This window comes from Saccoglossus kowalevskii, chromosome 2, assembly GCF_978046115.1.
Source record: "Saccoglossus kowalevskii chromosome 2, keSacKowa6.1, whole genome shotgun sequence".
Lineage (NCBI taxonomy): Eukaryota > Metazoa > Hemichordata > Enteropneusta > Harrimaniidae > Saccoglossus > Saccoglossus kowalevskii.
In genome coordinates, this window is record NC_140642.1 from 36,409,056 (window position 1) to 36,429,777 (window position 20,722).

General features: G+C 33.0%; 1 protein-coding gene across 1 annotated transcript in view; it reads left to right on the plus strand.

Moving 5' to 3' along the window:
* Window positions 1-1,258: 1,258 nt before the first annotated feature.
* The window catches only part of LOC100375352 (kelch domain-containing protein 3-like), a 63,775-nt gene continuing 44,311 nt past the window's right edge, over window positions 1,259-20,722 (plus strand). Inside the window, exons 1-7 of the mRNA XM_002731211.4 lie at window positions 1,259-1,437; window positions 5,546-5,722; window positions 6,543-6,707; window positions 7,486-7,601; window positions 8,005-8,079; window positions 13,615-13,828; window positions 15,697-15,895. Of these exons, the coding sequence (XP_002731257.1) occupies window positions 5,566-5,722; window positions 6,543-6,707; window positions 7,486-7,601; window positions 8,005-8,079; window positions 13,615-13,828; window positions 15,697-15,895 (926 nt within the window). The 5' untranslated portion in view covers window positions 1,259-1,437; window positions 5,546-5,565. The remainder of the gene's footprint in view (window positions 1,438-5,545; window positions 5,723-6,542; window positions 6,708-7,485; window positions 7,602-8,004; window positions 8,080-13,614; window positions 13,829-15,696; window positions 15,896-20,722) is intronic.

The following is a 20,722-nucleotide window of genomic DNA, read 5'->3' on the forward strand; positions in this document are numbered from 1 at the left end:
GATTCAACTGCTACGTTACTAAGTTATGATTTGTCTGCCATTGTTTTGAGCGGTTTTGGTTGCATGGCGGGAAAAATCCCGGATGAGAATAGGTAAATTTTCAGATAAAAATCAAGAAGTTGTTTTAACCCACACAGTATTATAAACATGGGTGTGTTGTTTGCGTTTGTGTCTGTCGAGACATGAATGTTTTCGCATTTACAGCAAGTCTCAGAAGTATTGGGGCAGCCAATTTGCAAACTCGCTAGCGAATTGGCTGAGTGCTTTGGTTTTGACTCGGTTGGCTTTCGAATCTCACTGGTGCCGTCATGTGGTCACGCCCACTTAAGGCGAATCTATGTAACAGTGGGAGACGATCCTCCGTGTCTCGCAAACTTTTAATTCATACAAATGTCCTAATGATATTTATGTTATTATGCATTACAGCAGTAACATTTAAACCAACGCATAAAGACTAAGTTATGTGTATGTATATGTAAATTTCCTCAAACGTTTTCTACACAAAAAATGTAAAAACCTGGTGTCAATACGCTGCACGTCGTGGTCATAGTGTGAACTCATTAGGTGTGAAATGAACTACAACGTGACCCGCGCCTATTTTTTTTTTAATCAAAAACAAACTTAAAAAATCGGGAATGTATGATTTGTGGAGCATTTGTCGGACAGAGCTATGAAATAACTATATAACATATACAATTTGGAGTGGAAAAAGAGTATTTTAATGAAAATATTAGAATTAACCGGAAGGTAAAAAGAATATACAGGGAATGTAAAAAATAAACTTGCCTTACATGATCAAATTGTAAAACTTCGCATATAACTTCATAGCAGTAAATTAAACATTTAAAAAAGATTTATTGTTTGTCTCTCAATTCTATTGTTTAATATGACTGCGGATGTTGTTACTTGAGTTCTGTATTTTTGTTTGTGTATGTTTTATTGTGTTATGTAATCATTTTTGTTCTTTTCGATTTCAAACGTTTATATATATATATATATACACGGATAATTAAAATCCCTTCCTGTCTGTCCATAATATTGTCCATAATATCATAGGGTTTGTGACGCTCGGCAGATGTTTGTTAATCATTTTCCGACAATGAGTATGCTTAGTACCCTGAGCTTCTAGTTGATATTAACAGTTGGTTTTATTTTCATCACGGTTACCAGCAACAGTGAAGTATGTCGCATGTGCGAAGACAGTAAGGCAGTAAGGCCATAGATGGCGCTGCTCACATGACGTCATACTTTGTTGTGGTCCAGCTGTTGATGGGCGAAGTCAGTTGCAGAGAGTCATCAAAAACCTGCCGAAATCAATGTTTTGAGTCCATTGCATTCTGCGCCACGTTCGTATTAATGGCACTTGTTTCCTTCCTGGAATCGGGTAGATGGTGAACCTTCGACAATTCGTATAGCATGTTTTGCTCTCCGACAAAGGTAAATTTCTTCGCTGGCGATTTCATAATGTCAAACTGTGGACATTATTTATCATGTCACGGCATAACTAGAATGACTGGACTCCGTCTCCAACTGAAAACAATTTATGTAAAATATTAAATATTCAGGCGTATATTTCATGGGAATTCCATATAAACGTAATCGATCACATTATACTGTGACCCCCTGTGCGTTAGATGATATAACTTTTATATTGCATGGACTCGACATGATATTGATTATCAGTAAAATGATGTCGGGTCACAGGGGCCTGAAGTATGGCCGATAGGTTCCAGCATTCTCGATCCTGCAGACAAAATATTAAAAAAACAAAACAATTGCTTACAACTTAGATATTTGTTTTGTGTCGGAATATTGCTTATAAATCGTAAAAACGCCTCAAAATGCCGTTATCATTAAGTACCAGCCAAACTGTGTCAGATTGCGTCACTCCATGTCAAGTTGTCTTGCATTCAACAGTACTTTTAAGGAACTAAATGCTCTAATAACATTCAAATATATTTTTACTTTTTGAAATATGAACATATCTTTGATTTCGGAAGTATACTTGAATATAAACATGGAAGATACCTTCCATGATATATATAACTGATGCTTTTATTAATTAATTTGATCTCCATCCAGAACTATAGCCCCTTATTTACTATACACTGAGGTAACTGGTTAACTATGCAAATCTGGGTCTACTCTGCCCCATTACTCTAGTTGTCATTGAGTAAGTCATCATATATATGTGTCAGTTGATAATCATGCTATTATCATGCTATTATCATAGTTATTTTGAGTGTAATATCAAAGGTGGAAACTTAGATAAAGGCATGCAACAACCCTAATGAGAAATTATGAGACAAACACAAATGAAAGGTTTCCATAAGCTTATAAGATCTCTGTGAAAATAACCCATTATTATTTTTCTATTGTGTTCATTTTTATCTGTTTTTTTGTCTTAGTTTTTGTGCATATTTTTTTATTATTTTCGTGAGAAAACACAAACATTTGTGAGTCACTATAAATCACCAAATTTGTAGTAGTGTAAATTTCACTGGGGTCCTAAAAGGCATGGAGTCAGATCGACTTTTGCGAAATTTTGTCTCCCATGAAAAGCACTAAATCATTAAATGGATACCATTCCTAGCAATAAAAATTGAAAGATTTACAGTGTATATTAAAGACAAATGCATTTAACAAGACTTGTGAACAAAGAAAATGTATATCTAATAGGAACAATGGTGAATAAATATGGAGATGGCCAACATAATCTTTAAATACTCTGGTTACTTGGATTCTTAGTAATTCTGGTGACAACTGTTCAATATTATTTACATAACTGTGTATGAAATTCTTGAACTGTTGAAACATTGGCAGTATTCAGAGATATTTGTTACAAACGGTTTTCAGCTCTACAAGGATTAAATGTTAAAGTAAATATTCTGAGCACAGCTGTAAAAATTGCTATTTATTGTGAAAACTGGGTCATGGAGACCAAGGATACAATGCTGGTATTGTCATTTTATATGTGTGAATCCTGAAGTGTTCGACTTATATACCGGTAGCTGTACATGCACTTGTTCACTATATCTCTTCTGCATGTTCATTTTTTTGTCAAGTAAAAACTGTGTTTTCTCTATTATAGGTACATTATTTGTGTAATGGATTTGTTATGTGTATGCACTAATAATAAAGCAAATTTAGTGGCATATTATGGTAGTACCTAAAATTAAGTTTGCTTTTTTGAATAAAAAGAACAAGGCACTATTTTTTGGTTAATTTAAAATCAACAACTTTGCTTTGCAAATGTTTGTTTAGTAATGGTCTTTTTGAGAAAAGTATGTGGGTAAGCTTTCTCTCTCACATTATATTCATATGCAGGGAAGTCTCTCTGTCTTTCCCTCAGTTGTGGCCAATTTACACAAAAACATGGATTTCATCAAATTTTGTCAAACCCTATTTTAGTAAAAAAAGATTTATGTTACCTGAAAATTGTTGCATGTACCAATAAACACAGCTGCTATTCCAAAAATACCTCTTGAGTTATTAGTTGTGTTCACATTACACGAAGTACAAGCTGATTTAGGCTTATCTAGCATATTTGCATTTTGGCTAGACCCAATTGCATCCACGCACAGGGAGGGCCAGTCGTTAGCACGGGCTAAGGGGCGCCATCAGTCGGTGACCTTTGGCAAGCCGCTATTTACGAACGAAAAATGAATGACATGCACAAGGTTCTATTTCTGCTGCTGACATGTTTCGTTCTAATTTTGAAACGACGTGCACAGGAACGCGAGAGAAGACAGACAACTTATTTGCATGCACAGAAACAGTATACAATGGCGTAACAGTTTTATTATTAATGGATGTCGTAGACAGCGAACCAAATTTATTTTGTCTACGATTGGAGCTGCTGTACACTCTACTACAGCAACCTGATCAGTGTGGAAGTGTGTACACTGAGCGTGAGCTCGGTTGCCATTTTGGGAATGAGAAAGTTGGATATATTTGATCACGTGCATAATGTTCACACCCAAAGGTCGCCACAGAGGGCGCTTAGCCCTGGGCTAAGCATTCGTGCACACTTCGTTAGCCCGTTCGAATCAGATTTAACCCGTACTTAGTATTCCTTAGCCCATGCTAAGCAAACGTGCGTGAATGCAACTAATGTTGCCTTTATCCTATTTACTCCAGTATTTTAGCTGTTATCAGCATAAATGGTTCAATGTGAGTTTGGTGGACTTGATTAGAATCCACATAAAAAGAATGTTATGGCTGACATATGTTGCAATCTATTAGAATTGTGCTAACCAAAGCAAATATGGTAATTAGGATTAAAAGTCTTCTACTTTGTCTGTGATCAAATGTGATTAATCCTTTTTCAACAAGTTAACCCTATTACTTGGATCTCTTAAATATTTCTGTTGCTATTCATAATAATATAAACAAAAGACGTTTTATGTTAAGTGTGTTATTGTTATTGTGCATGTAAAATAAAAACAATTTGAATAGAAAGTCCGGGGTTATAATCCCTCTCAAATTGTTATTGTACTTGCACTAATTGCTTCATCATGAATATTTTCAATTCTCCGTCTTTTCAATGAATTTAGTCGTGAATGTTGTAGAAATGTATATGTTTTTCAGCAATGCAAATGTGGGTTGGAGCAACCCTTACGGTAATTATTGGTACAAATATGCACCAAATCATCGCTTTAAGTCTTCAGCTTGCAAGCTCTCTTTGAAAATTCAGTTTATTTTTTTTTTAGCAAATGCAAATTCTGTTATCATATATACAGTACACCCCAAAATCATATGTGGTTCATTTAATAATCATTTTGGTTTTTAATCAATTGAATTATTTATTTAATTATAATTAGCAAAACTAATTATTTTTTAGCTCCGCTGTCGATTTTGTCGAGCAGAGCTTATAATATGAGTGATTGTCCATCGTCGTCTGTCGTCCGTCGTCCGTGTCAATGTTTCACTTTTTCGACTTCTTCTTGAAAACTACAAGCCCGAATGCTTTGATACTTGGTGTATATGTACCTTGGGTAGACCTCTCTCGGATTTGTTCATTTCATGATCTTATCTTCAATTCTCTAATTTTGGTGAATATTTTTTGGCATTTTGGGTAAAAAGTGATATTTTCAACTTCTTGTTAAAAACCGCAAGTCCAATTGCTTTGATATTACATTTGTAATGATGATATCTTCAATTCTCCAATTTTAATGAATATTTTTGTCACTTTGGTGAAAAGTGATCTTTTTGAATTCTTGTTGAAAACAGCAAGTCCCATTGCATTGATACTATGCATATTGTTCATTTTCTAATGATATCTTTTGTTCTTTAATTGAAATGTGCATTGCTAACAGCGGAGCTATCTCAGCCGAGAGGCTGCTTGTTTATTTTTGGCTTGAAATCTGAATCCAACAATTTGTGTCGTAAGTATATTACGAGTAAAATGGCGGATATTTACTTTGATACATGTACTTGAAAGTATTTTATAAGCAGCGTCCATATTGTTGTGTCTACTGCTCTTAACCAGACTCATTGAAAGTCATTCATCTAAATGATTTACGGTATCTCCATTTCTATACAGGCAAGAAGTAACCATTCAACATGCTTCGTTGGGTAGTACACTTAGAAGGTGGCCCACGTCGGGTTAATCATGCTGCTGTTGCTATAGGAGACAGAAAGGTATTTACATTCGGTGGTTATTGTACTGGAGACGACTATGAGACGATACGGCCGATAGATGTACATGTCTTTGATATGAGTAAGTTACCTCTATTTCACTGTATGTACAGTACATATACTGAAGTCTGTGTTCAGTCAGTGTACAATACTGTAAACTATTTAATTTTCATTGCTAGGAATTTTTATGAGATTTAAAGATTTAATGTTTACGAGGACAGAATTTCGTCACTGATTTTGTGTTGTAGGACCTAAGTGTAAATTTCTTTGCTTTTTATGATTTTCACCAACTCGTGAAATTTGCAAAAAAATGCAAAATTAAAGAGTGATAATCGTTGCACCATGCATGCACAAGATATGGGACTCATATGAACAAAGTTAGTGACTTTGACTGTTGTGCAGGCCAAGAAATACAAACTGGGAGGTTACCTAGCTTTAATTAAGTAATGTTTTTGGTGATTGGAAGTTATAGAAAGACTCGCTAGCAATAATTACTGCCTGTCATGCCTAAGTCAAAACCCATACTCCTGACTTCCATTAGAAGAGCATATTGGATTGTGAGAAAATCAATGTTTATCAACACAAATGTTGCACATGTGCGATATGACGACCACCGACCTTTGAGGACATTTACAGTATATTGTTCTGTTTGTCAACTCTGACCCTTGCACTTTGACATCAAGTGAACTTGACATGTATTTTAGTACACTATGTATACATGTCAGATACATTTTTCTTGAAATACGGCAATTAATTAAAAGTTACAAACTATTCAGACGGTCATCAGATGTTACAAAACAACTTACACTTACCATTACCCTCTGTTAACTGAAGCATACAATAGTACAGGTAAAACTGCTGTATACTTGTTATTGACTTTGTTTGTTTTTTGGATTCCATAGTAACATACAAGTGGACAGAATTGGTCTGTAATGCAAGTAATTCAGAATTTATTCCATACATGAGGTATGGACATACTGTCGTTGCTATTGATGATATCGTGTACTTATGGGGCGGTAGAAATGATTCAGTTGGTGCCTGTAATAAACTGTTTTGCTATGATACAGGTAAGATCTTATCTGAACTCATCTTTAGTTATTTAAACAAATTACACAAAAATGCACTTTCATTGATGAAACAACCATTGATGTACAACCTGCACGAAAACTGTGAGTGCCAAACTGTGAAATATCATTAACAAGCTAAGTGGTTTGATACCTTGCATCATCAAATCTCCAGTAACCAATCAGAGTACAGTGGGGTCCCATCTGTGAATAATTTACAATTGAATAGATAGCAAATTTCTGCTAATCTACGAAACGCAGATAATTTATCATTTCTTGTAATCCATGCATTGTAGTTGCATCTATATTTAGATGCTATCTTAGCATTTAGAGTTTGTGATTGGTTTATGTCTTCTCCAAATTGAGGTTTATGATTGGTTTTATGCCATCTTGAAATCATTTTCAAAATTTCTCTGGCTATGTCACACTTTAACCACAATCCTTTGCCCAAAAATCTATTAAATATATATATAATATTAGTGGTTTGAGATAATACTGATGAAGAGTGATATAAAAAAACTGTAAATTGTATTCTCATACATTTGTGGGACTCTTTCTACTGGAAGTATTATGTTGTTTGTCTTGATTTCCCCTTTAAACATTCACCCCTCTCCTCTATAAACAAACATTTTCAAATGCGCACAATAATTAAAACACGTTTCGCCCAGCCTAAACAAAAAGATATAATTTGCTGTGCACATGTTTCAATTATCCACAGCCTGTAGGAATAGGAGAGTGAGTGCCTGGTGATTACCTCAAGATATTATAATTATATTTTCAGGTCAGAATATGTGGTGTTGCCCCAAAGTGATTGGAGACATACCAGCTGCCAGGGATGGTCATTCAGCCTGTGTTATTGATAATTGCATGTATATATTTGGAGGATATGAAGATGAGGTACACTAACTTTAATCAATATATAATTAGTATTAAATGAGATATTACTAGCATTGTTAGCTAGACAGCATGCCACTCTAGGCTGCAATACAGTATGATGGTAAAATTCTGTAATAATACATTTATTTTCCTACCTGAACTGTATCAGGCATTTCTGTTTGTTCGTTGCTATGCAACTTGCCTCCATAGGTGAAACATGATATTGTAGTCAAATTGAAACCAGATGTATATAGGCATGGCACACACCATACTTCCCTTTTTTTAAATGATTTATGAATGATTTATGAATAATTTTTCCTAATTCCTGTGCCAATATAATGATCATCAAATGATTGTTTGGAGCAGTATTTATTTAATGATCCATATATTATCCTCCTAAAATATTTTTTTTTTTTTATTTCAGTCTGAGTGTTTTTCTAATACAGTGCATAAACTTGATACAAAGACGCTGACATGGTCTCTTCTTCGAGTTAGTCGAGTAAGTTCTTTTAAAGCTGTTTGTATTTATATTTTATGCAGCGTAAGTTCTGTAGTTTCCGTCTTATAATAAAATCACAAAACCTGCTTATTTTGATACTCAGAAGGAATGGCAAAATCTGGCCTTTTTATTCTTAACTAGTTGAGTGAAAAAATAAAATATAAAGTTTTTGATGTATCACAGTCAGATCTTTTACTAGGATAATATCTACATAAGTGCACATTATTCCAAAGATTACATTGATGATAGACTCTGTCATTTATGTATATAAAGTGCATACACTACTACCGGTAATAGAGCAAATGTGGTACATGGTTTGTTTTTTCAGGTTCGGCTTTTGTAGATTTACGCCTGTGATAATTATTGTATGTTTTATTAGATGCAATGCAGGAATGTCTACTCAATTGTTATTTATGTGGTCTGTTTTATTTTTAGGAGTTATGTAAATTAGCTTTTATAATGTGTTCACTACAATGGTGACTAGCAACAGAATGAAAATAATATTAATCACAAAGATTATTAGTCCCCGTTCGGATGCAGTCCGAAAACGGGGACTTATGTTTTGACCTCCGTGTGTGCGTGTGTGCGTGCGTCTGTGCGTGCGTCCGGACCTGTATCTTAGAAATGCCTGGACCAATCACAATCAAACTTCACACATACATCATACATGATATCATACATATGCACGTCAATTTGTTTCATGATCTGATTCAAGATGGATGAATGGCGGCCATTTTTGTGCTAAAAATCATCAAAGCGAGCATTTCCCGGTTGTTTACAGATGGATTTTGTTCAAACCTTGTATATACGTTGGACATTATAGGACCTTGATGCACATCATTTTGTTTTACGATCTGAATCAAGATGGCCGAATGGCGGCCATTTTTGTGCTAAAAAATCATAAAAAGCAACCATTTCTCGGCTGTTTACAGATGGATTTTGCTCAAACTTGGTATATACATTAGACATTATGGGACCTTGATGCAAATAATTTTGTTTTTCAGATAACATTCAAAATGGCCGACTGGCGGCCACTTTGTATTAACCAATGTGGTTCTCGTGCCATATCTCCAATATATTGTTTTGACTGATTATGTTCAAATTTTAAATATTCATTATACATCATGTCATAGATATATTAGTTTGACGATCCTATTCAAAATGGCCGAATGGTTGTCATTTTTGTACTAAAAAATCATCAAATATCAAGCATTTCTGGCATTTATGGATGGATTTCGTTCAAACTTGGTACATACATTAGACATTACGGGTTTCTGATGCACGTCATTTTATTTTTCAGATCAGATTCAAAATGGCTGTCTGATGGCCATTTTGTTTTAATGAATGGGTTTCCAGACCCATATGTCTGACACGTTAGACAGTACAGGTTCCTGATGCATGTCATTTTATTTTCAGATTCGATTCAAAATAGCTGACTGGCGTCCATTTTGTTTTAATGATTGGGCTTCTAGAGCCATATCTCTTAAATACTTTGACTGATTATATTCAAATTTTATATATTCGTTATACATCATGTTATATATATATATATACATGTATTCAAAATGGCTGATTTTGAATGCTGTTCCAGAGCAATATCTCTCAATATGGACAAGTACTTGTTTGAGGATCAGATACAAATGTCAATCATTTTAATGTTAAAAAAATCATATTCCTGACATGGTTATATTCCAGCTATATTACTATAAACATAACTATATATCTCAAATTTGATAACTAACGGGGACTGTGCCATGCATGGCTTGTTAATTCTAACTTGGATGATGTTAATCATCAATAAATTTCAAATTTGTATTGATTACAATGTTTGAAAATGAAACATCAGACAATGCTGTCACATGACATACAGTACACAGGTGAATAACCTTGTGTGTTTTTGATCAACATAAATATTTAAAAAGTATTCAATTTGAGTTGCTTATTACATCAATAATGAGGGAGTGTATTTGCAAGTTAGCTATATTATCAATTACCAAGATGATTTTAATCTAAATATTCAGAAAATGAGACAATCCCTTAGATTTTCCCATTGCATTATGGAATTCCCTGTTTTTTGATGTCTATAGGATTTACCTTTTGTAACTTTAAAAGGCTGTGATCGCCATGCTGTGTTTTGTTTGATCTGGAACTCATAGTGACATCATAGCACGTGTAAAATACATTGTTTTTTTACATGAAATTCAAACACGCACAACCAATGCCCTTTAATTCAATGGATTTATCTCTCTGTGATTAAACTCAGAAATTTCCATCGCCATGCCTAGCACCATTAAATTAATGATTTTTTGACTCCTATGTGCGAAGCACATAATGGGAGTCTTTGCAGTTAGTGTGTCTGTTTCTGTGTGTGTGTATGTGTGTATGTGTGTATGTGTGTCCGACTGTTCCACTGCTATCTCAAGAACCATACATCAGTTTTTGATGAAACTTGGTGCATAGATGCTCTGGGCCAATGTGCAGATTTGATTAGGTTTTGGTAAAAATCCATGCTCGTTAATTACCTAATTTGCATGATAATTAGCTGATTTTTAGCTGTTCTATGACTGTTCCACTGATATCTAAAGAACCACTCATTGGATTTTGATGAAACTTGGTACATAGATGCTCTGAACATATGCGCAGATTTGATTAGTTTTTGGTAAAAATCCGTGCATATTAATTACTTAATTTGCATGATAATTAGCTGATTTTTAGCTGTTCCATGATTGTTCCACTGATATCTAAAGAACCACTCATTGGATTTTGATGAAACTTGGTACATAGATGCTCTGAACATATGCGCAGATTTGATTAGTTTTTGGTAAAAATCCGTGCATATTAATTACCTAATTTGCATGATAATTATCTGATTTTTAGCTGTTCCATGATTGTTCCACTGATATCTAAACAACCACTCATTGGATTCTGATGAAACTTTGTACATACATGCTCTGAACTAATGCTAGGTTTTGATTAGTTTTTGGTAATAATCCGTGGATACTAATTACCTAATTTGCATAATGATTAGTCAATTTTCCGTTTTTCCACTGATATCTCAAGTACTAATCATTACATTTCAATGAAACTTGGTACATAGATGTCATATGACACTGCACAGACCTGATAGTTTTTATGGTAATATCAGTACATATTAATTACTTAATTTGCATAATTAATTAATTTTCAGCATTTGATATAAGTAGTGAGCATTACATTTCAATGAAACTTGGTACTTACATACTCAAGGACTATGCAGAGATTGATTGTTTCTGATAAATATTTGTGCATATTAATCACCTAATTTGCATAATGATTAGTCAATTTTTAGCTCCGCTGTCGACTTTGTCGAGCGGAGCTTATCATATGAGTGGTCGTCCGTCGTCGTCGTCCGTCGTCGTCGTCGTCCGTGTCAATGTTTTACTTTTTCAACTTCTTCTTGAAAACTACAAGCCTGAATGCTTTGATACTTGGTGTATATGTACCTTGGGTAGACCTCTCTTAGGTTTGTTCATTTCATGTTGATATCTTCAATTCTCTAATTTTGGTGAATATTTTTGTCATTTTTGGTAAAAAGTGATATTTTCGACTTCTTGTTAAAAACCGCAAGTCCAATTGCTTTGATACTACATATATAGGTACTACATGTGGACCTCTCTCAGATTTGTTCATTTCGTGATGATATCTTCAATTCTCTAATTTTGGTGAATATTTTTGTCATTTTTGGTAAAAAGTGATATTTTCGACTTCTTGTTAAAAACCGCAAGTCCGATTGCTTTGATATTACGTATATAGGTACTACACGTGGACCTTTCTCAGATTTGTTCATTTTGTGATGATATCTTCAATTCTCTAATTTTGGTGAATATTTTTGTAATTTTTGGTAAAAAGTGATATTTTCGACTTCTTGTTAAAAATCAATAGTTCAATTGCTTTGATATTATATATATAGATACTACATGTAGACCTTTACCAAATTTGTTCATTTTGTGATGATATCTTCAGTTCTCTAATTTTGGTGAATATTTTTGCCATTTTTGGTAAAAAGTGATATTTTCGACTTCTTTGATATTACATATATAGGTACTACATGTGGAACTCTCTCAGATTTGTTCATTTTGTGATGATATCTTCAATTCTCTAATTAATTTATTTTGGTGAATATTTTTGTAATTTTTGGTAAAAAGTGATATTTTCGACTTCTTGTTAAAAACTGTAAGTCCGATTGCTTTGATACTATTTATATTGTTCATTTTCTAATGATGTCTTCAGTTCTTTAATTGAAATGTGCATTGCTAACAGCGGAGCTATCTCAGCCGATAGGCTGCTTGTTGGTTTTTCCACTGATATCTCAAGTACTAATCATCACATTTCAATGAAACTTGGTACATAGATGTCATATGACACTGCACAGACCTGATAGTTTTTATGGTAATATCAGTACATATTAATTACCTAATTTGCATAATTAATTAACTTTCAGCATTTGATATAAGTACTAATCATCACATTTCAATGAAACTTGGTACATAAATGTCATATGACACTGTACAGACCTGATAGTTTTTATGGTAATATCAGTACATATTAATTACCTAATTTGCATAATTAATTAATTTTCAGCATTTGATATAAGTAGTGAGCATTACATTTCAATGAAACTTGGTACTTACATACTCGAGGACTATGCAGAGATTGATTGTTTCCGATAAATATTTGTGCATATTAATCACCTAATTTGCATAATTAGTTAATTTTCAGCTTTTCCACGGGTATCTCAAGTACTAATCATTGCATTTCAATGAAACTTGGTACATAGATCCTTTAGGACTATGCAGAGACCTGATTAGTTTTAGGGCAAATAATTGTGCATATTAATTAACTAATTTGCATAATTAATTTTCAGCTTTTCTACTGATATCTAAAGTACTAATCATCACATTTCAATGAATCTAGAATTATGCAGACCCAATTAATTTCCGGTAAATATTTGTGCATATTAATCACCTAATTTGCATAATTAACCAACTTTCACACTGATATCTCAGGTACTAAACATCACATATCAATGAATGTACATGGATGCTGTAGGACAATAGACAGACCTGGATAATTGTGGGTTAAAATATGTACATATTAATTACCTAATTTGCATAATTAACCAATTTTAAGCTTTCACACTGATATCTAAAGTACTAATTATTCCATTTCAATGAAACTTAGTACAAAGATGCTCTAGGTCAATGTATAAACCTAATTAGTTTGGGTTAAAAATCTGTTCATATTAATTCCCTAATAAGCATAATAATTCATAATTTTTTGGTTCTAATCACATTTCAATTGAACTTGGAAACATAGATTTTCTGTTACATTGCGCAGACCTCATTAGTTTTACACTCAAATCTGTTCATATTAATTTTCTGATTTGCATAATTAGTTTTCAGCTAAGTAATTTCGAATTAGATTTAATATGTCTCCAATACTCTCAGCACATGGGAGTTCTTTCTAAGCTTTCTTTGATTTCATGTTTATTTGTAGGGTGAGTCAGCATACTGGAGAGACTTCCACACAGCTATAGCAATAGGTCAATATATGCTAGTATTTGGTGGTCGTTCAGATTTGCATGGTCCATGGCACACTAACCATGAATTGTATTGTAATAAAGTACATGTATTTGACACAAAGGATCATTCATGGCACCAACCTGTAACTACAGGTCAATTACCAGATGGAAGAAGGAGTCATTCAACATGTAAGTACACTCTGCTCTAGATATATATTTGAGATAGGGACTCTGCTGTGTACAATAGTTTCAGATTACCCATAGCTGTGATTAAAATTATTATATAACTGTAGATTAAAACTCAAGGCCATTTTAATTGACCTTATCCCTGGGTAACCTTAAAACCATTGTAAGTATGATTATTCAGAAAACACTGAGTTTATGGGAAACCTATTCTGATTGATTGACGAGTCATGGTATAGACTTTCAATAATTTTAGCAATGCAAGTTGTTTTTCTTTACCAGTAACTTTCAATTCTGATAAAATAAAATGAAATAAAAATTTACTGAATTCCATTTGTTTACATAAATAATAGGGGTATGTCATATTCACAATAAATGCATTTTAGTGTACTGTAAAAAAAAAATTTTTTTTCATTTACGAGATGATTCAGTGAAAATAAAATCCAGTCAATATACCTTTTTTCCATAATTTTAAAAATTTATTTCAGCTTATAAAAATACTGTACCCTATAAAATAAGGAAAGAAAGAGAAAATACAAGTCCAGCCATCTCGCAGCCTTGAAATGAGCATTGTTTTCATGGTCACTTGCACCTACTTTCTACTCCACTATAAATTGTATCTATGTTTAAGAGCGTGCTGTGTTGTGTTCATAGGATCTTTACTCTGGGTATAAATTTCTCAACAAGTGGGTAGTAAATGTTTTATTTGCAGTCCTTATTCTCACTGTGCAGATGTACTCAGCATAATACATAAAACTCATCTAATGAGGATTGTTCTATCATACAGTATTTGTTAAATCTGATGTTTTTATTTTATTTTTGTTTAAACTTGTGTGAATAAATTTTGCAATAAAAAACAAAACACTAAAATCTTTAAAGCAAAAATTTAACCATGTTTATAGGTAACATGTTCGTACGAATGGTTTTTTTCAAAATGATCCTTTGAAAAATTGTAGAAAATGTCTAATGCATAAAACTTTGACCAACAAAATTGTTTTTTTGTGTTCTCACTTGCAGTTATACCCACTTGTCTGGCTTGTTTCAAACTTGCAGTTATACCCACTTGTCTGGCTTGTTTCAAACTTGCAGTTATAACCACTTGTCTGGCTTGTTTCAAACTTGCATGATTACTGAAGAAATCTATTTCTGCTGTATTTTCTGATAGAGGATTACATAAAAATTACCTAGACCACTTCCCAAGATGTGTTTATATTCTGTTATTTATGCATTCATAATTTTGTTCATGACAATGCCAAAACAGCCTGCGTGGTGAAAAAGTACACACCTACCATTCCTTTATTGGCTGTAAGACTGCCCTCTATAGTCCAAAACATTAACTTTACAATTCTTGTCACGACTGGTGAATGTGCCCTCTGTTGTTGAAAATTAGAAACTATCCATAGGCCTGTGAGTTCACTACTTACTACTGTAATAAAAGAGGACATTGCCATAGTGATAAGGAGTGGGACAAGATATTAACTGTCACTGAAATTACCTAATTTATAACGTCCTTTAAGTATTACCTCGTTTGAAATAAAGGTACAGATGCAGATTTTATCATTCCTCTCACATTTGAAAAAAATTCAGTTCCCATCCATACAGATGGAATCAAATATGTTATTTTGCATTATCCTGACTTCTGCCTGATCTACCTTAATATTTACATCTATGTTAAATGGAATCTAGGCTTAAATTAGATATTTATTGATATTCAGATATTTGAGGGGTTATAGAGAGATTGTTATAGATTGCTTGTTAAGGCCTTGATATCATAAAAATTATTTGAATTATTAAGGACTGTGACTATGATTTTATATGTAGCTGTATGATATTACAACTTTCTGATATTCTGTATATGTATATATTTGTTATAGTTTTATATGATGGTCACATGTATGTGTTTGGTGGTTACAATGGCGTTAAGGACAAACACTACAATGATATGTTTAAGTTTGAACCAGGAAGTATGGTGTGGACACAGATTGAATCACTTGGTTTCATGAAACCATGTCCAAGAAGAAGGCAGTGTTGTTGTGTGGTTGGACAACAAATGCTTTTATTTGGAGGCACAAGGTAAGAATTTCAAGTTCATTTGAAATGTACAAGAGTCAGTAATGTTACAATATTGTAATCATCAATATGATGTTTTTGTCAATTGTACAGAATTTGTATTTCTTTACTCTGATGAAGTGATCTTGTTGGAACACATACCAGATATACCCGGTACATGTATTTTATTTGTCGCATACACAATACAGGTTGTGTAAAGTTCTAAAAAGTTCTTAAATGATTTATGATGCTAGAATATTGGTAAATATTAACATCTGTTGAAAGTGGTTTTTAATATTTGTTAGTATATTTTGTAAAATCAAATTCATATGGTTGTATTTACAACACATGCTATACTAATATACAAACTGCTGCTTACACTATTGTATTGATCCCTATACATACAACCACACTGTGATTAATAGTTCTAACTGTGTACACTGTCTTAGTCCTATATTACCTATAAGCTACATATTGTTGCATGTTGTTGCATTGCGAAGCACAACAATTCCCCCTTCCCTCACCCCTCCTTTTTCTCTTCCTCCTTTCAAGGCCACTGTTTGGGTAGCCACTGGCTTTTCAGTAAAGCTGACTTTACATTTGCAGCTATTTAAAAAGCTTGGTGCCCTCTATAGGTGACATTGGTAGCATATACCAGGTCATCTATCTTGTCATGACATTTATCATTCATATTATATACTGGTAGCAATTTGCATATAATTTTAATCAAAACTCTTTGTATGTGTGAGTGTGAGTGTGTCTATTGTTATTTAACAATATAAAGCTATAGTAATTTATATATCCATTGGACAGTGTTTATTTTTTCTTGTTACTGTCTGCCATTGAGAACATTGTGTGCCTGGCATCTCATTTTGAAATGTTCTGTACTCCTCATAAGAAGAATATTTACATTTTATGATAGTGACCTTTGACCTTTATGCTGGGTAACACATGGTTTAAATAATAGAAGACCTTGGAGGCTTCCATGCATTTTAATAGCTTTCTGCATCCCCTTACAGTTTCACCAGACACCACAATTTGTTTCTTCACTACATGATCTACTTGTTATTCTTTATTGAAAACAGTGGAAATTAACGTAAATTCTGTTAATATCAGTACTTTTGTCGAGATCCAACAATTTAGGGTGTGTGTCCATCTGACTACTGCATAACATAAATAGTGAAGCCTGGAAACTTTTAACACAATATGATTTGAATAAATAGAGATTGTTATCTATTGTCTTCAGAAGTCTTATTTTTGATATTAAAACACGGCTCATATGTAGTGTGTAGCCTGGGCAAGTAATATCTTCACAATCTAGCTGTAATGAATATTATAAGTATAGTGGTTGTGGATTATTCTCAAGTAATATAATGGTATTTATCACATGTATCCTGCTGTAGCAGTGACATACAGCAATGTAATATTTGTCTGTATTACACCTGCTGTAGCAGTGACATACAGCAATGTAATATTTGTCTGTATTACACCTGCTGTAGCAGTGACATACAGCAATGTAATATTTGTCTGTATTACACCTGCTGTAGCAGTGACATACAGCAATGTAATATTTGTCTGTATTACACCTGCTGTAGCAGTGACATACAGCAATGTAATATTTGTCTGTATTACACCTGCTGTAGCAGTGACATACAGCAATGTAATATTTGTCTGTATTACACCTGCTGTAGCAGTGACATACAGCAATGTAATATTTGTCTGTATTACACCTGCTGTAGCAGTGACATACAGCAATGTAATATTTGTCTGTATTACACCTGCTGTAGCAGTGACATACAGCAATGTAATATTTGTCTGTATTACACCTGCTGTAGCAGTGACATACAGCAATGTAATATTTGTCTGTATTACACCTGCTGAGCAGCAAATCTGATTGGCCCATGTACACAATTTGAAATTGTGACACCACCAACTGGTCACTTCCAAAAATGCCAAAACATAGCTCTTTTGATGACTAGAAAAATTATTTTTGGGAAAACTGTTTGAAATATCATCAATCTGACTGTTCACACAAAATACTACCGGTAATAGTTTCATGCATTCACCGATATGCATTTGAGGAGTTCACCATTTTTAATTCTCCCAACCTTACAGTGGCAACACACAAGATTCTTTTTTTTCACTTAACTGCGACTACTGCGATTTTCTTTTAAGATTCTGGAAGCGCACTAATAGAAGTATAGCCCATGATTTATGTAAAATTCATGTATAAATACATTTATTTGTTCAATCACAGCTGATAAACAGGCTACAAAGCACGTTCAAAGAATAGCATTGCTGTATACAAATGAATAAAATCAGCTAAGATGCTTACGATGCACGCACACAAATAACGATTCAAACATTAGCGAATCAGCTGGAAATCGGTACATGTGATAAATAGTATCGAAGGCTTGGACAATTACTATACTTGTTTAATAAATACAATATTACATGGTCATTCATTAGATATCTGGTATTCTGTTGAGGTGACACATAATTATTTTTGTGATCAAATAAATAGACTACCTAGGTAGAATATTAAGTTATTTTTATTATTTTCAGCTGAAAATGTCTATATCTTAAATTTTGTTCTTTCATGAGGGCTGAATTTGTCTTGTCTAAACTTCTGAAAAAACCTGAAAAAAAAATTGTGTTGTGTACATTTTTAAGTGATACACAGTCAGAAACATCCATATTTTTTTGCTAGGCCTTATTATTATGTTTATTGTTACATACTCAACATTAATAAAAAAAATTAAAAAGGTGACGTAATTTTTTTCAACGCGTATCCCATGTACCGGTATATTGATTGCGCCATACTGCCTGTCTGCAGTCTTTTTAAGCTGAATTGTCTACTGACATACAAAAAGAAATTTCCTGTGACAATTTCACCCTTAGTTAAGAACTAATGCGTAAATCCCGTCTTGTTATGCATGGAGGTTTATGTACATGAAGCGGCTGCCATTGATAATAAGATCACTGCTCATGCAGTCTTTTTTTAGAACATGTGCTATTAACCAATCCTATTTACTGCCTGTATTCTTCCTTCCAAAATGTTAACATTTTTTACATTAAATTGTCAGAGTATGCTTCTGAAATCCTGTTTCACTGCAGTAATTAACCCTATCTCATATTCCCACCAAAAGTGCTGAGCACAATTTTTACATAATTATTGTAATTTTCACTAATCGACATGTTAATTTTAAACCCCAACAGACAGGATATAATTTGTTCAGTAGATTTTAATAAAATTATAATAAAGTTAATCGTAAGAATAAAAAATTAAATCCTGTCTGCAGTCACCTTATGCCCTGGCTTGTATGGTATATAAGTCATCAGCAGAACAAAATGGTAGTTCTCTTTACAGGGTTGGGGAAACTTGAACTGATCTAGAAGTCATTGCTTACTTAATAATCTATTAGTCTTATTCTCTATTTAAATATAACAAGTAGCTCACAAAAGTAATTGAATTCTGTAAAATTTTTGGTTTAAATAAATTTAACCATATACCCTCAATATATATATATATATATATACCGGTATAAACACTGGTAGTGATGGTAGTAATAGAACTATGTATTCTACAATATAGAATGATATATTTCTTGATACCACATGCATGCTTTGTTTATCTCTGGAGATTGAGTAACAATTACCACTAGTCAAGAGTAACATCCACTCCTCACATAGTAGACTTTATGCCATATGCAGTGTAGTTTACATGATTCTAGTAGAATGATGCTCTGCTTGATAGACAGCTCATATGATAATTAACTCCCCCCATGATGCACCTCAATTTTTAAATAAGCAATTTCCTGTGTTTCAAAGGACAGATTATTGTGTGATAACACTCTGTGATGTTATCCTTATTGTATGAGATGCACTATTGAAGAAGGGGGAGTATCAGAATGAGGTCACTCAACATCAACTCCAGAATATTCATTGGTGCTTAAATCAATAAATTTTTGGGGAAATAAAATTAAAAACGATATTTATCTTTTTTTTTTTTCATTCGTTTGCTGACTGAATTTGAATCGAAAATCATTTTCCATTTGCTTTATATGTAAGAGTTTGTTTATACAAAATATTTTAGATTAGATTAATTTCAGTTGAATTGTGTCAGAAAAAAACATAATTATTTACATGTATTGACTAATTGAGTATAAATGGCAATTATTATTGATGTCCTCGTAGTTTTTTTAAAGGCTGACATGACATTTTTAATATTAAATATTTCCTTTCTACTTCTTATTCCAGCAAAACCTGCAGCACACAGTTATTTTGATGATTTTTTGGGGGGATTAACACTTACTATAAGTACATTATTATTGGGGAACTGTAGTAATATAAGCACAGATTTATCTTTAATATGTATTCTAATAGAGATAGCATAGTGTCTCATAATAGTGGGTGACACCTAATGCTAATTACCCTATAGATGTTGCTATTAAACTTCACATACCTGTTGTCAGTTTTATTAAGCCTGTGTCTCCCACTATGTGTGTTATGTATTTGTTGAATTAATAAAAAAACATAGTTTTTGCTTCTAAAAATTCATAAATTTTAATAGTAGTTTTTTACATTCACAAACTATTCACATAATATCATGCTTGGTACATATATATAATACTTGAAGCTTAGTTTAAAAAAAAAATTGTGTAGATAATTTTCAGATTTTTAAAGATATTTTGCTTAGATATATTGCAGCACTAGTTAGGAACTTCTATACAATTCTTGTTCTATAAATCTATAAGTGACCTTGATATCAATACATGTAGTATTAATTGAGGAATATGAATATTGATTCATTTTTTTTATGTAATTACAATGACCTACTTGTTCTAGTTC